This window comes from Chenopodium album, chromosome 27, assembly GCF_948465745.1.
Source record: "Chenopodium album chromosome 27, dcCheAlbu1.1, whole genome shotgun sequence".
Taxonomy (NCBI): domain Eukaryota; kingdom Viridiplantae; phylum Streptophyta; class Magnoliopsida; order Caryophyllales; family Amaranthaceae; genus Chenopodium; species Chenopodium album.
In genome coordinates this window covers 25601931-25618221 of record NC_137860.1, presented here as the reverse complement: position 1 = coordinate 25618221, position 16291 = coordinate 25601931, and the positions used below count along the sequence as shown (strand labels likewise).

Here is a 16291-nt window from a genome sequence, read left to right as displayed (position 1 = left end):
GTAACCAAAAACATAAAGATTAAGCTTCTTGAAATCTGAACTCGACTCAAGAGCCCGATCAAGAAACCCATAAAACCCCTCCCTCTCCCTAAGAATTGCCTCTCTCTTCACTCTAGCACCATTATTCATACCTTTGGGCAATTTTTTAACCATAACTGACCTAGGAAATTGAAATTTAATTCACTCAATTTCAATTTTGGAAGTTCAATCCACAACCCCTGCCAACTGCTCGACAAAATGCTAGATCTAACAGCATCATCAGTTGGCAAAAATGAAAGTATATGCCTTCTAACTGGTTCTGGCAAATCAGAAATTCTATCTAAATTCTTCTCCAAATTAACCTTCTTATCCATGTTAATGTTCACCTAATGCAAAAATTAATACAAAAACATCAATTAAATTGCAAAATTGAAATTTTTTGGATTCTCTTGTCAAAAGTTACCTAATAAAATTCAGATTTTGTGAGAAGATACCCAATAAAAAAATATTAAAAAATAAAAAATGGTAAGAAATTACCGGAGATAAGATATTGTAAAATACTACATATGGCCAGATTTCCACCGTTGAACAAATTTTCATACATTAACCCACCTCAAAACATGTCCTGAAACCACCGCTTTCATCCCCATAACCAACACACAACTCACTTGAAACTGCCTCCATCACGCCGAAACCACCCTCCAACATCAAAACCTCCCTCTCTTACCCCAAAAACCATCATCTCAAATCCCGATACCAACTAACTTGAAATACCCCCCAACAATCCCAAAAAAAAAGCCTTACCACCTTGAAAATCAACCCTCACAATGGTTTCAGTTTTGTTTAGGTGGTTTAATATAAGAAAATTAGATCAATGGTGGAAATCAAACCATAGTTATTCCGTCTTTCACTACCTTCTATTGTGTAAATTCTCACAAAAATCTTTATTAGGTAGTTTTAAACAAAAGAATCCAATTTTTCAATTAAATTATATTGGGAAATCAAAATCTTAATTCACTAAATAGACAACTTTAATTAAGAAATGAAGAAATTAGGATTTTTATTACCTGAAAAAATGAGAATTTGGGGAAGATTGATGCATAAGCCAAACCCTAAGCAAATAGCATTGCTAGATGTGTCTTTAAAAATTATAAATAAAGTTGCTAATTGTATTTATAGTGATTTTATAAGCTCAAAGATTTATTAAACACCAACTTAGCCAAAAAGATCCAAATTAGAGGCTTTATAAAACTGTTGATTGTATTAGGTGTATTAAATAGTTCACCAATAATTAAGAGCTTGTTTAGCATAACTGGATTTCCGTTTTTGATTTTTTTGAAAAAACCTATATGATATAGGTCATGTAATGAATCAAAAATTAGTCAAACTTATTTAAAATCATGATAACTTTGAAAACTGGCAATAGAAAAGAGAAATTAACTTTCTTCTGTTTTTTTTTTTTTAGGGAAAGGAAACACCTTTTTCTTGTTTACAGTTTTTGGTTTTTAATTTTCAAAATAACAAAAAAACTAAAAACGATATTAAACAAGCCCTCAATTAATACAATCAATAGTTTTATAAAGCCACTAATTTGAATTTTCTTGGAATCTTCTATAAAATGAGCATGATAAATTCACTACTAATACAATAAACAATTTTATTTGCAACTTTTAAAGACACATCAAGCAAAATCCATTAAAACTATTATCTTTTTGGCTAAGTTGTTGTTTAATAAATCTTTGAGCTTGATAAAATCACTATAAATACAATTAGCAGTTTTATTTATAACTTTTAAAGACACATCTAGCAATGCTATTTGCTTAGGGTTTGGCTTCTTCATCCATCTTCCCCAAATTCTCATTTTTTCGGGTAATAAAAATCCTAATTTCTTCATTTCATAGTTAAAGTTATCTATTTAGTGAATTAAGATTTTGATTCAATTTTATCCAGTTTAATAGATATGATCCTCGAAAAATTCTCAAATTTTGTAGGTGAAACTGACAAAAAAATTAACCAACTTGAAATAAAGAATCACCTCAAAATCTTTAGAAACGAAAGAGAACCAAGTTGTGCATTATGACCTTTGAAACTAAGTTTTCTGACACAAATTGTCAAACTCGTCCCTCGTCAAACAGCAGCCACACCAATTTGATATGGATTTTAATGGATATAACCTTCAATCGTAATTTAAAGGTTTGGAATGTTGAGTCTAGGTCAAGAAACGCTAAGCAAAACAAGCTTAAAACCTAAACTAGGTCCAAAATACACAAGTAGAAGCTTACGTAAAACTTTATAAATTTCAAATCAATCCATCATCCTTTTCGTTAAACACAATCACGTATTTATAAGCTAAATAATTAGCCTAAAAATCGTGTTATATAAATTCTAATCTAATTGGAAACTAACCCTAACGTGTAAAGATAATATTTTGCAAATATGATCTTTAAAGTTAAGCTTATCTTCTACTAACCGAATTAAACTAACAAAAATATCCTAATAAATCCAGTCACCTAATAATAAAATTAAAAATAACAATAAAAATAATTATAATAACTATATTGATGCCTTGGAATCGCATCATAAAATACAAGTATAATTGAGGAATTTTAATACTTTCAGAGTACTTTTCCAACAATTTTCATGAAATTGTTTGTTATTTACACGGACACATATCTTTAAGTTGCTTTCTCCCTTTATATTATTTACAATAAATCTTGTATTAGCCAAACTTACATTAATTTTATTGAAACACGGTTACTTTAAGTTGTATATATCATCGGTATATTCCATTGATATATGCAACTGATCTACTACACTACAAGATATATTCTACGATCGTAAGTTTGATGGAAAGAACCATTTTTTGATTTTATTTAAGGATAATTTACAAAAAACCATTTATTGAAATTACCTCCCTAAGAAAAATTATTTTATAATTCCAAAAAAACACAAAAAAAAAATAAAATAAAATAAAATAAAATAAAAATAAAAGATTTCACCACCATTGATAAGAAAACCGTTAAACCTAATGTTTAAAAAAATTTATACCCTGCTCTTTAGACGTTAGGGGTCATTTTTGTTTAAAGGAACTGATTTAATGCCAAAATTTACGAGAAATAATTGAAATTACCTCATTGCGTACTAAAATATAACTCAGTTAGCGTGAGTGCGTGACATAAAAAATATTAAACATTATCAATAATAATAGCATGTTTTTGGCATAAAAGTCCAAGAAATTTATTTAAAATGTTATATATAACAGTCTCCTTAACAAATAATGAAAAATGATGAAGAAATCTATTGTTTTTTATATTACATCTTTCTCATCGCATGGTCCTCACACACCCAAACCCACTATTGTTTTTTTATTATTTTTTCCCTCTCACTATAGTGGTTAGAGCTCCCCTCCCAGTTCCACGTGAATCTTGTGATCAATTCTCATCACTTGACCTTATGGCTCTCTAAAAACCAAAAAAAAAATTATTAAACTATATTTCTTGACAATTTTTTTAATACTTCCACAGTCCCACTGCCCTACTAAGCTCTTATCTTATCTAGATCAATTAAATTGTAAAGTATATGATGGTTAAAGTGTAACACTTATCAAAATACGAAAGTGGTATCAATTTATAATTAAATATTAAACATATTAGTATAATGAACTTAACTTATTTGCTGATTAAAACTATTTTTACTAAGGGCTGAACTGATTGGAGAGCTAACTGAACTGAATTTTTTATGAGAAGAGAATATTAGGAACTAAACTAAGCTAAATTGAAATATAATTGAAGAGTACAGGCCCTAATTCAGTGTTAAATTTGTTCTTTAAAATTACAAAGTTTTACTCTTTAAAATTTATGTTGATCGATTAAAACTTATTTTTGCATAACTTAACTTATAATTTTTTTTAAAATTAAATTGATTCATAAATAAGTCATACGACATCAACAAAGAGATTAAAATCTAACAAAAACATAATAATTGAATCAAATAAAAACATTCCGTAAACAAAGCTACGATCGTCGAGGAAAATCATACACTCTTCATACCCTTTGTCATATAGCTGTGATTTACAGCCTTCTTCGGCGAGGGAGTCTATCGATCTGTTGTAGTCGTGCAGAAAATTTCCGTCTAATTCATTAGAATGTTGTCGAAATATTAACCTCTTTTTCAATCCCGCACAAAATTTTACCTATAAAACAACTCTATAGAAATTCATCAAATAAAAAAATAAATCCTCACTAAAAAGATAAAATAAAAACCCGGTCTTTCGAAGGACCCAAATCGTCCTTGAGAAGAAAAAAAAAATTTGTCTTTCGAGGGCCCTAAAAGAGAAAAAGTTATTATAAACCTAAAACAAGAGAATATTACACACAAAAACAAGGGGCTTTTCACCGGTAAAGATGAAAGTCCCTTCAAAATTCAACAATGGAGGCTGGCTAGGTTTTAGAGAGAAGAAAGGAGAGAGGGGCTAGGGTTTTTTTTTTTTTTTTTGGGGTATAGAGAATTTACTTAACTTATTATAATTAAACTTAAATTATTTTTAGAGAATTTTATACTACGTATTTTTATTGTTTTAAGGTTTGACCATTCTAAAAAGCTAATTTGAGTGTTTAGTAAACAACTCATTTAAAAAGCTTTTTGGACTCAAAAAACACTTTTACCAAAAGCTAATTATAAGAGCTTTTTAATATTAGCTTATTGAACAATTAGCTTTTTGTTATTAAATGCAATAATAATATTTTACAGCTATTTACCAAACACTTTTATCAATACGTATATTATATAGGAAAAATGGAAAAGAATATCTTACCAATCTTAAGCCTTTCGAAAACAATTTCACCTTTAATTTATTCCAAAACAATCTCACTCATTTTCTTTTAACGACCCTTGACCGGTTGGTGTTGCTTGCCCATATCCAACAACTCCTTCACCGCCCCGCCCCGCCCCGCCATTGGTTCCCGTGAGCCCCACCGCACCAACACCCCCGTCTTCCACTTCCACGGCAGCCCCACCAAAACACCTATCACTGACGACCCACCATATATGCATCCACCGTCGCAACCCCATTACAACCACCAATAAAAATCACTAACTAATTGATCTATGGCTTTGTTCACCATTCACAATATTCAACCCCAAAAATAATTGTTGTTGCTTTGAATCTCTGGTATTTTTGGCTCTTTTTCTTTTCAATTGAGATTTGTGGGATATTGTTGCCGTTGTTGGGGTGTAAGATGAAGGAGATAGGGTGGCGGCAGAGTGTGATGGTGTTGTTAGCCATGGAAGTGGGTGGGAGGATTGAGATTTGAGAATAAAGAATGAAAATATTTACCTACCTAACAGGTTCCAAAGTATATTGCTAATCCCATTAAATTTCAATTTGTGGGAAATAAATTCCATCATCAAAATCATGGGAATTCAACAAATTTGTTCGGTTAAGAATGGAGGAAGTAAATTTTCATGGAGATTTCAACTTACCAAGGGGAATAAGGTAAGTGAATTCCCATGTTTAGTAGGAAGTCAAAATTCCCATGAATTTTCATTGCCCCCATTTTCACTTTTTTGAATCAATTAAACAAGAGGGTGAAAATGAAATTCATAGAAATTTTGACTTCCCACAAAATATTTAACCAACCAAACAAGGCCTAAAAGATGGGGTTAAAAGGTAAAATTATTTTACGGTAGAATAAACTAGCTTTTGTTCTAAGCACGGATGTGAATAGTGTAAAAAGTTAAAGTGTCACACTTATTAAAACACACACGGAGGGAGTACTCTATATTTTTTATTAATAGGAAAAATTATAAATAATAATCTTAATTTTCATCAATTTTTATAGAATAATTTCAACTTTGGATTATACTAGACTAATCCGAACTTTAAGGTGTCTTCTTTTTCTTCAATCCCAAGTATTGGTTACTGATTGACTAAGTTATTTTTTTTTTTTGGTTAAAAAAGTGACACGTGTCTCAAATTAGTTGGTTAAAATAATTAAAATAAAAACCAACAAGTCACCCAACCCCACCCCTGGTCACTAGAACCCCTAACCGGCCAAATCCTTGACACCAGCCACACACGCAAGCCACTGAATTCACCCATCCAAAAACCTTGTTTATCGCCAGCGACCACAACCATTACCCTGCTCCAACCACCACCACCACTCGAAACTCCCATTCAAACCACCTCCCCAACTCTCGAAACCCCTTAAAACCACCCCCCTTACTCTCTAAAACCCCCAAAACTCCTCCACCACCATCGAAAACCCTATCTGCTATGGTTTCGTGGTGGGGGAGGAGTGTTTGGGGTTTCGGGGACGCGATTTCGGGGTTTCGTGGCTACGATTTTGGAATTACGGTGGTTGGTAATTTTGGTGGTTGCGTGGGGTTTCAGAAAGAGGGGAAAACAGTGACTCAAGGGGAGGGGGAGACGCGACGGACTAGGCAGTGGTGGTAGAGGTTAGGGTGGATCGATGGGGTGGCGAGCTGGGTTGTGGTGGTGGTGGTGGAGTTAGGGTGGATCGGTGAGGGAAAAGGAAAGCTAGGTGGTTTTCTGTTATTATTATAATTATTTATTTTTGGATCAATTAGGACTTGACACGTGTCAAGTGACCTAATATAATCAGAACTTTTGTTGACCGGTTAGGGATTGAAGAAAAAGAACCCCAAAGTTCATATTAATCCACAATAATCCAAAGTTAGGATTATTTTAGCAAAACTCATCAATATTAGGATTATTATTTCTAATGTTTTCCTTATTAAAAAAATTTACAAATTACTTGAATAACTTAATTTCATTGACTTTTCACATTTTGTAACATTTTACAAATTTTTTAGGTTTTAATATTATATTATTGTAATTAAGCTTTTTTTGTTTTTAAGAATCTTTTATTTAACCAAACTTTTTTGTATTCTGTTTTTTTTTTTTTTTTTGGTTTTGATAAATAAAAGTACCAATGGATTAATTTGGACGAATCTCATGAAATCGAGAGGGGAGCTCTAACCACTAGAGCTATCCCTCACTCTCATTGGTTTGTGTTTTTAAATACTAATAAAGTATAAATTTATGGTAAAATTGCTTTTAGAAGATCAAGCAAAGGTGAAATTATTTATTTCCATTCCCTCAAAAGTGTATTAAATTACGAGTAAAACAATAACCATTCAACAAAACTAATTTTAAGTTCATTAAATATAAGGTAAGAGAGTACAGGAACTTAATCAATGCTCCTTTCATCCTTAATATAGTAGTTTTCTACATGTTACTTTTTTTTTTTTTTTTTTTTTTTGGGAAATTCTACATGTTACTTTAATGTTTTAAGTTTTAATTGATTCGAATAGAAGAGAAATAGTGATGGAATTAAAATTAATGTTGCGAGAGTAAAGATTTAATCCCATAGACAATTTATTGTATGGAGAAATTTTTGTAAAATGCATCATAATTCAGGAATTGAAGTTATTTTCAATGATTTTACATGGAAATTGCTCTTAAAAAACAGGTCTTATCTTAAATGATTTATATACATATTCTACTACTGGTAGTATACAGCAGATTACTCTTGCCTGCTGAAATTGTCAAAAAAATATATAAAAAAAAAAAAAAAAAAATGTGAGTCCTGCATTTCAAGGTATTAGCATGAAACAAGATAATTATTTCAGGACAGCATGAAGCAAAGAATAGTTTATATCCAGATCATCAATGTACTTGAAGTGGTTAGATTTTCAGTGCAGGAGCCACTGGAGCACCATATATGGCTGTAAAGCTTGCAGCAAAAAAACATTAATCGACTGCTGCATCAGTGGGAACATCAGCAGTTGACTCCTCTGTGGTTCAGAGTGAAATAATTTCTGCTGCGAGAGGGCAATCATTCGCCAGTAGTTGCGCACGCAGGAACTCCAGAGTGTTGCTGAGTTCTTAATAAATGCAACAGATGAAATGCAAAACCAGCCTACAAAAAAAGTATTATACTTCGTATTAAATAACAAAAACTGAAATAAAAAAATATCTGAAGAAAGTTTTGAGATCTTACAGATAGTTACTGATTTAGAACCTTCGTTCTGATAGATGAAAACAGTATCAACAATTATTCATTGAGATCCAGCAAGCAAACACACTCGATATGTGGGGTGTGAGGGAACATGTCTACAGGTTGGATGCTCCTTAATTTGTAGCATCCTTTTATTTTCTGCTCCACCTGCAAAAACACCATAAATGTGATTCAGACGGCAGAAAATCAACCCCGGGAAACAGATTCCAATGATAGAAGATTAATCAAATACCGAGCCATGACAGAGGTAATCAAGGTCGCGAGCGCATGTGGCAGGATTGCAGGAAACATAGACAATTCGAGGGGCTTTCAACTTTAACAGAAACTTGATCAGCTTCATGTGCATTCCAGGACGATTTGGATCTACAAACATAGGAAAATCATTTGAATTAGAAACTAGCTAGCACATACAAAGATTACCTCCAACTGATTACTTAAACACATGGCCAGCAATTGACATCAGGCAATTGACGATATATGCATATATCCCAATAGTAACTCCCTTCATTCCAGTTAATTGTCAAGGTTACACTGAGGTAATAGAACCAATAATTTTCATTTAAGTGGAAGAGTGCCATATATGCACAGGGTGACAGTAATTATCTTAGAAACATCCTAAAACCGGAATAGTGCCATAAATACACAGGGTGATGATGAACTGGGACAGTCTACTGAAACATACTAAAACCAGAAGCATCATAATCAACTTGAACAAGTTGAAATGGATGAAATACATTTTCCCAGCCTCATAAATTAAGGGGAAAATTATAGTCAGGATACAAAAACAAGGAATAATTAATAAAGAAATGCAAAACATAATCAGGAGAAACAGTGCACTGGTGGGAGCAAAACTATGACATTGGATACTTTACCTGATATCACTACATCAGGTCTAGGAAAATTCTTTCCAAAGTTTTCATCAATTTTATTAAGGTCTCCTTGGACAAATGTAGCATTGCAGATTCCATTCAGGTCAGCATTTCGGCGAGCATCTGCGATGGCTTGAGGAACTACTTCATAACCATATACATGTTTGGCCCTGAAATTATAAGACAGATCATGAGTATTACTGCATATTGTATATTACCGTCTACAATAAAGTCAATGCTATGATGCCAAGATTGCGAACCTTCTGGCAAGTGTGAGACCAATGGTGCCTGTTCCGCAAAACAGATCCAGCACAATTTCAGAGCCATCACCTCTGAGACCAGCAACATCCTCGATTAGTCCATAAAGAACCTCTGCCTGAAAAAGTACTAAAATTTGGCATTTAGACCAGGAATTAATTGATAATATTACCAGCAAGGTCAGAACTCAGACGGACTCTACTTGTTAACATCCAGTCATACAGAGACTATTAATATCAATGCATAAGAAAAAGATACGAACACATACCTGCTGTGTATTTGTCTGGAAGAATGAGTTGGCAGAAATCTGAAACGTCAGCCCTCTCAAAACTTCAACAATAGTAGCTTTCCCATACAATACATGCTCCTCCTCCCCAACTGAAGTGCTCCCCACTGAGGTATTTATGTTGTTCACAATGCTGGCCTATTGATCATGAAAAGGAAACTTAATTATTACTATGATTACAAGCAAGTAAAACAGTATGAAAAAATAGAAAGCTAGGACTGTCTCCCTCAAAGACAAAAGTGAACCTCACATTATCACAAATATTCAATATAAGAAGTGAAAGAAGGGAATGCAAGAAATAAGAAGAGGAAATTTAATACCACACAAAAGAAAGAATAATCAACTCTCAGAAATGAAGCCCTTGGCAATTGAAATTACCATTCTTTGTCAAGAAACAACCTATCCCAGAAGCAATCCTAATTTTATTAGCTAACTTCTGCCTTCCCCAAAATTAGAAGCCATGCTTACCACTCGTTCATCTCTCAACCAAAAGGTTCATCTTTCACCAACAAAGGTTCTCTAAGTCTCATCAAATGCTTGCACAACAAACTACCATTAAAAAAATTAATACATGTGCAGAGAACAGCATATCAACATTATTATTGTCAGGATAAATATTTGTGTATTTGACTTCCTTGAATAGGAACCAAGGTCATAGTGCTGCACAAATCTCCTCCAGGAAGTAAGCAGCATAGCTTGATCAACCTTAAAACTGTCAATACCACACAGACACGCAAAAAATTTGTATTCCAGCATTTATATCTCCATTACTTCCTTCTGCAAATTGCCTTCAAAGATGCCACAACTCGATCTACAAGTAACTCAGTTTATGCACATTTACCATATCAAGAGTCACAAAAAAAAATTTGTATTCCAGCATTTATATCTCCAAATGCCTTTACAGATACCACAACTCGATCTACAAGTAACCCAGTTAATGCAAATTTACCATATCAAGAGTCAAAAAGTCTCTCCCTCCCTCCCTTCCCTTTACCCTCTCCTCCCTCCCCCCACCCCCCCCCCCCCCCCCCTCTCTCTCTCCCACACAACTATGTTTTTCGTATATACAATGAGAATTTTAAGTCAAAGTTTTATAAGTTTGACAATAATATGAAAATGGGCACTATTTTATGGGTCAGGAAGTATTAAGCACAGATATGAACATTATTTCTACTTCCTAGAATCCTAGCAGAATCATGGAAGGATAGAAAGGAAGAAACAAATGATATCTTTCATCATCAACAACACAATAAACATGAAAGGTTTGATAGTCCCACATCTTCCTACAAGCATATACAATTTTTTTCAGGAAACATAATTGTTTTTACGAAGTGAGACCTTAAAAATGGCTCACCACTCACCTTACAAGAAAAGAGTAATGATTAAATTTCATAACATAACAATAATGTTTTGAACAGTAACTATTAATATATAAATGTGACTAACCACTTCAGTTATGGCCGAAACTTTCTCAACTAGAGGCTTTAAAAGCTCTGGCTTGTACGCAGAAGTCACAAAATTGACCATAATTTCAGGCTTACCACTTTGGACATCCCTGCAAAATGAATGACCATCCATAGTAAGATTTAAATATCAATTATCTAACGAGCTCCAGCAAATTTGAGTCCTAGCAGAAGGATAATCTTGATTGCATATAAATTGAAAGGCACATGTTAGAATGTCACTGACCTCCTAACTCCTATCTATGAAACCGGCAATGACACAACTGAAAACATACATTTGACACTGCACCCATAAGCCTAGACCCAATTTTCTCACAAAGTAGGCTAACTTTACAATCAACAATATTAACAGCAACTTTGCAAATCAATTTTGTCCAATACCTGCAAATATCAGGACAGCCTTTGTCATCTCTGATATCCAGGTTTGTTTAAGTTCCAGAAAAGGTCAACATTTTTGTAAGAATGACTTGTCTAAGACTTGGCTCTTAAATTTTGGAGACTTGATAAGTGCAATTTACATATGTATATTTATCATTTGGAAGCAAGAGAAATTTACTAAGTTGAAAGTATTCAAGGTCATTTAGATTTCAGGCTCCAGAAATGGATGGAAATTGAAAGAAAATACGATACTAAAAAGTCATGGATCACCAGAAATCCCTTTATCCTCTTAAATTGCATGTCTCCATGGAAAAGGTTTAGCATGGTTTAGGTAAGGATCACATTCTAAAGCAAATCAAGCTTCAAGCCTTCAATACCTCACAGGCCAGAATTCATAATAGAAATAAGAAAATCCAGTTACCTGCCAGTTCTTATCACTAGATGCTTGAGAAACCCAGCATGGGTATGAACATTATAAGGAGAGAGGCCTAAGCTCTGATCTCTCCAGCAATCTTGAACTGCCAAGAGAACCTATTATCAGAAATTCAAATTAACTCTGAAATAGATCATGAACCAAACAACTCAATATCTAACATAATCATGGCATGAAAAGATGATATACAACACTCTACATATTAAACATGAAAAAAAATGTAAACAAGAATTGATCTTTGCATTAAGGGACTCCAGAAAGTAATGCTTGACATAGGTAGTAGTAGCAGATGTAAATATATAAAAAAAATTATTGATGGAAACGAGGGGCAAGCCCCATGTAAATATATAATTCTAAGCCAGAAACAAAACTGCATGAAGGAAAGAGCCATGAGTTCATTATCTAGAGACCAAATTAAAATTTAACTTACTGCATCGGCTGGCTCGCTTTGTAACAGGCACTTGTTGATATTGAGTATCTTGTCAAAAAAGCCTGGGGCATGAAGTCCAAGAGCATAATCGTTCCCACTACCTTGTTCTTCTTCCCAAAGTTCTTGAGGTATCCATCTTCGATTGCTAAATGAGAACTCCATCTGTCAAAAAAGAGTAACAATATGACAATATCCCATTAATTTGATATTAAGTACTGTAGATAAGTTTCAGCATAATTAAATTACTAGAAACAGTATAGTAGTGTTAAAGGAATAACTTGACAAAAAAAACTGAAGCAGGATAACAACTTTAATGCTAATGTATTAGAAGATATAATATAAGCATGTAACCAAACATATGATGTACATGACTACATCAGGACATATGACATGACCATCTAGCAAACTATTATCATTTGACATCGACTTCTCATCATTACCTAGTATAAGTACTAAATGTACTGTTATTTTAACCCTGTTTCTCACATTGAGAAACAAAATTTGTTTCTCATGGGGGCATTTTCGTGAATAAATCAACAACTTTATCATTATTGTGGGCTCCGCAATTGAATAAAGTTAAATAAAGTTGTTGGTTTATTTACGAAAATGCCATGTGAGAAACAAATTTTGTTTCTCTATGAGAAGCCGGGGCATCCCCAATTTTTATACATAAGTAAATTGCTGGTGATCTCGACATAGATTCTACACATGCAGAAACAAAGGGACCGGCAATTATTTATTCATTTGTTTAATTAATGTCATACATTCTACTTCCATCTGTTTTCACCTTGTTTTTTTTTTTGGTGTTGGGGGGGGGGGGGGGGTATCACAGTAAAGAGTTGAAATTTTCTAACCTTGTTTCTGTAATGAAACTGGTTTGCACAAGGAATAATGGGCTTTGTGATGCTGAGAAAATCAGGTTGTGCAGCAGAAAACTTCCCAACATGTAGCATTAATTCCCAAACTTGTTGCTCTTTATATTTTAGTTGGGCTTCATATGACAGACTCTGTGTCTTACAGCCTCCACAATATGAAGCATATTCACAAGGAGCATCCACAGCATCATGGTGAGGAGATAATGTCTTCACCTTTGCCACCTAGAAACAATTCAAATACACAAAAGAACTAAAAATAAGTCAATAAATGTCATCACAAAAGTACGAGGAATTTAAAAGACTCAGACAAACTTCTTAAGTTCTCAACAATCAAACAGTACAGCATAGCAGCCCCAACGCAAGAGGCAGTGGATAGAACCAACTCAATTATCCTTTCCTAGGAAATTGGTAAACTCACACAAAAGGTTGGAACTCAGAACAAATGCATAAAAATTAAGGGATGTCAACAGAATCTAAATAACTAGGATGAAATAGCTTTAAAACCAGGTATTTTTAGCTAGTTCTTCTGATTAGCGAGAGAAAAACTTATAAAAATTTAGACTGATTTGGGGATTTAGGAACAACACGATTATATTAATTAATTGGTTGTCACCTAATATTAATTACTAGCTTTTGAGAGGTTGCTCTCTCCCAAGGAGTGATTACAGATTTGCTTTTTTCAAAAAGTATTACAATCAGCATCCTCTGCTATCCTTTACAGCAGCCCTCCCTACAATTGCTCACCACTTCAACGTCCTAACAAACTCAACACTGATTTCACTTGCCACCATTTAGTACTATTTCAGTAAAAAACTGCTAAAATAGTGAAATGGAAGCACCATTAAGCATTTCTAATCAGATTTCCTTTATGCTCATATTTCTTGTCAAGCAAAAGTTGACAGCCCTAAACAGGATATCAAAGCAAGCAGACATGTCGATAGTCCAAGAACAATGAAAGATAACCACTTGATACAAATTTCAGATATATGGATATAAATGATCTTCAGAACTTAGCTGATTATTGCATGCAGGGGTAACACCCCAATATCCAACTCTTGTACACTAAACTTTGATCAACCTTCATTATTATGTAATGAAAGATAGGAAAACTGTATCACATGGATAACATCATTCGAATGCCCAACACGAAACTCCCACCTAAGCTACTTCACAAAATCACAATTGCAAGGAGACATTTCCAATGATCACCTTGATTGAAGAGGACAGAGACTCACATCCATCTAACCTACTTCAAATTCAAACCTGGCTTAAAGTTCAAAACTCTACAAACAACTCACCTATTTCACCAAATATATTCCAAAATCATTGCACAAACACAAAGTTGAGGCTTATTATAACATGTAAGAAGGCTTACCACCCATCTTCATAAGAGTTCATACTCATGTTCATATCATAGTGAGTCGAAAAGAAACCCATCAGACCGTCTTTTACAAGTTTTTTTAACAACTCATTTTTCATCCATCACTCCAAATAATTATAACAAGTAAAACACAAAATTCCATATCAATTCCAATCAAATAAACTAATTGTTCCAACATTGTAACATAATTAAATTCCAACCAAAAATATAAATAAAAAGTAGCATTATAATTCCATATACCACAGCATAATTATAACAAGTAAAACACAAATTCCATATCAATTCCAATCAAATAAACTAATAGTTCCAACATAATAAGATAATTTAATTCCAACCAAAAAATTCTAAAAGTAGCATTAGAATTCCATATACCTCAGCATAACTACCCTTTTTACGGGTAACACGACCCAGAAAGCGTTCACCAGGAAGAGCACGATCACACATAAGAACAAACCCAGTTTCAGGAACTTTACAAACCCCTTTTGCTTTAAACGCCAATGTCTCACAAACTAACTCAAGGGTTTGCCCTCTTTTGGGGTAAAACGATGCGTTTTTGTTGCTGGATTTTGGAGGGGAGTTTGATGGGGTTGAAGGGTGTTGCTCGGAATTTTCTTCTTCTTCGGCAGTAGAGATTGAAGCAGCGGAAATGGCGGAGGAGAGAGAAAATGGAGTTGGGGAGAAATGGCGGAGAGTGAGAAGCCATGGACGTGTTCGTGGGTTTATGGTTCGGAGAGTGTGAGTTGTGGGTATGGTTATGGCTGCCATTGTTGAGCTTGGTGCTTCAATTTTTGAAGAAGATATACTTTGTACTTGTCTTTCTCTATTTGGGTTTGTAATTTGTTAAAAGGCTATACTACGTCGTTTTAAAGGTGAAACTAGTGTGTGGTCCCAAGCGATGCACCGGGTTTTGCTTTGAATACCAAGACATATATTATTTGGGCTATAAAATCATAAACTATATAATTACAAAAAATAAGTAGACAATAATAACTAATGAAATTAAATAAACACTCTCAAATTGATGTCTTGTAAACTACAAATTAACGTATTTAGTGTATTATTATTGAATATGAAGCACAATAAAAAGATAGCGAAATTGGTAATAACATTACTTTATTTGTTATTGGTCTTGTGTTCAAACCTTGTGATAAACATTTTTATTGCAATTGAAACATGTTCATTATATTCATATTACAATTGATGAATGGATGATGTGGCATATTACGGTGATGTGGCATATTTCTAACACATGTGAAGTGTGCCACGTAGCACATATCATGTATTAGGAACGCTTTTTAATATATAAAGTATAGATTCATCTTCTTTGACTCTTGACTAACTTTTAAAAAAATCGGATGTACAATAAATTCATTATAAAGTTACCCCTTAAATAAATAAAAGTTACCCCCAATATGCATAAAAGTAACCCTTTACAAATAAAAGTTATCCACGCATTATTAGTAAAAAAATCACATTTTAAATGACTAAAAATCAATTGTTAGGGATTGAATGTAATTAAATTACCTTTATTAAAATTTTCTTGTTGTCTATTTATATAAAAATTGTATAAGGTTCAAAGTTACCCAAAAATAGGCAAAAAGTTACCCTAAGGGGCCGTTTGGTTCACCCGGGGTATACGGAATGGAATGAACAAAGGGAATGGAAGAGAATGGAATGAAATTACCCAATATTCACTATGTTGTTTGTTTTAGAAATAAAGGGAAACAATCCAATCAACCCACCACCACACAACCACCTAATTCATTCACTTTCCACCTTTTGTAGCCACCAGCCGTCCACCAAACCATCAGCCGCACCTTCGCCGCCCTTCGCCGCACACGCGCAGTACAATCAACCCCGAAAACCCTAGAAACTAACCCAACCCCTAGAAGCTAGG

At 33.6% G+C, this 16291-nt stretch overlaps 1 protein-coding gene across 2 annotated transcripts; it reads right to left on the bottom strand.

Annotated features, from left to right (window-relative positions):
• Window positions 1–7396: 7396 nt before the first annotated feature.
• Window positions 7397–15204, bottom strand: LOC145620501 (uncharacterized). Of its 2 annotated transcripts, none has more exons than XM_081675188.1 (11): window positions 14767–15204; window positions 12993–13235; window positions 12139–12300; window positions 11697–11806; window positions 10881–10989; window positions 9417–9572; window positions 9151–9266; window positions 8894–9060; window positions 8254–8384; window positions 8025–8168; window positions 7397–7922 (listed from the first exon to the last, which is right to left on the bottom strand). In XM_081675188.1, the coding sequence occupies exons 1-10, from the start codon at window positions 15157–15159 to the stop codon at window positions 8058–8060; spliced, it is 1698 nt and encodes a 565-aa protein (XP_081531314.1). In that variant the 5' UTR covers window positions 15160–15204; the 3' UTR covers window positions 7397–7922; window positions 8025–8057. The 2 variants fall into 2 exon arrangements, 1 of the variants encoding a protein (XP_081531314.1); XR_014108244.1 differs by having other exon boundaries at window positions 7398–7922; window positions 8004–8168.
• Between the last annotated feature and the right edge of the window lie 1087 nt (window positions 15205–16291).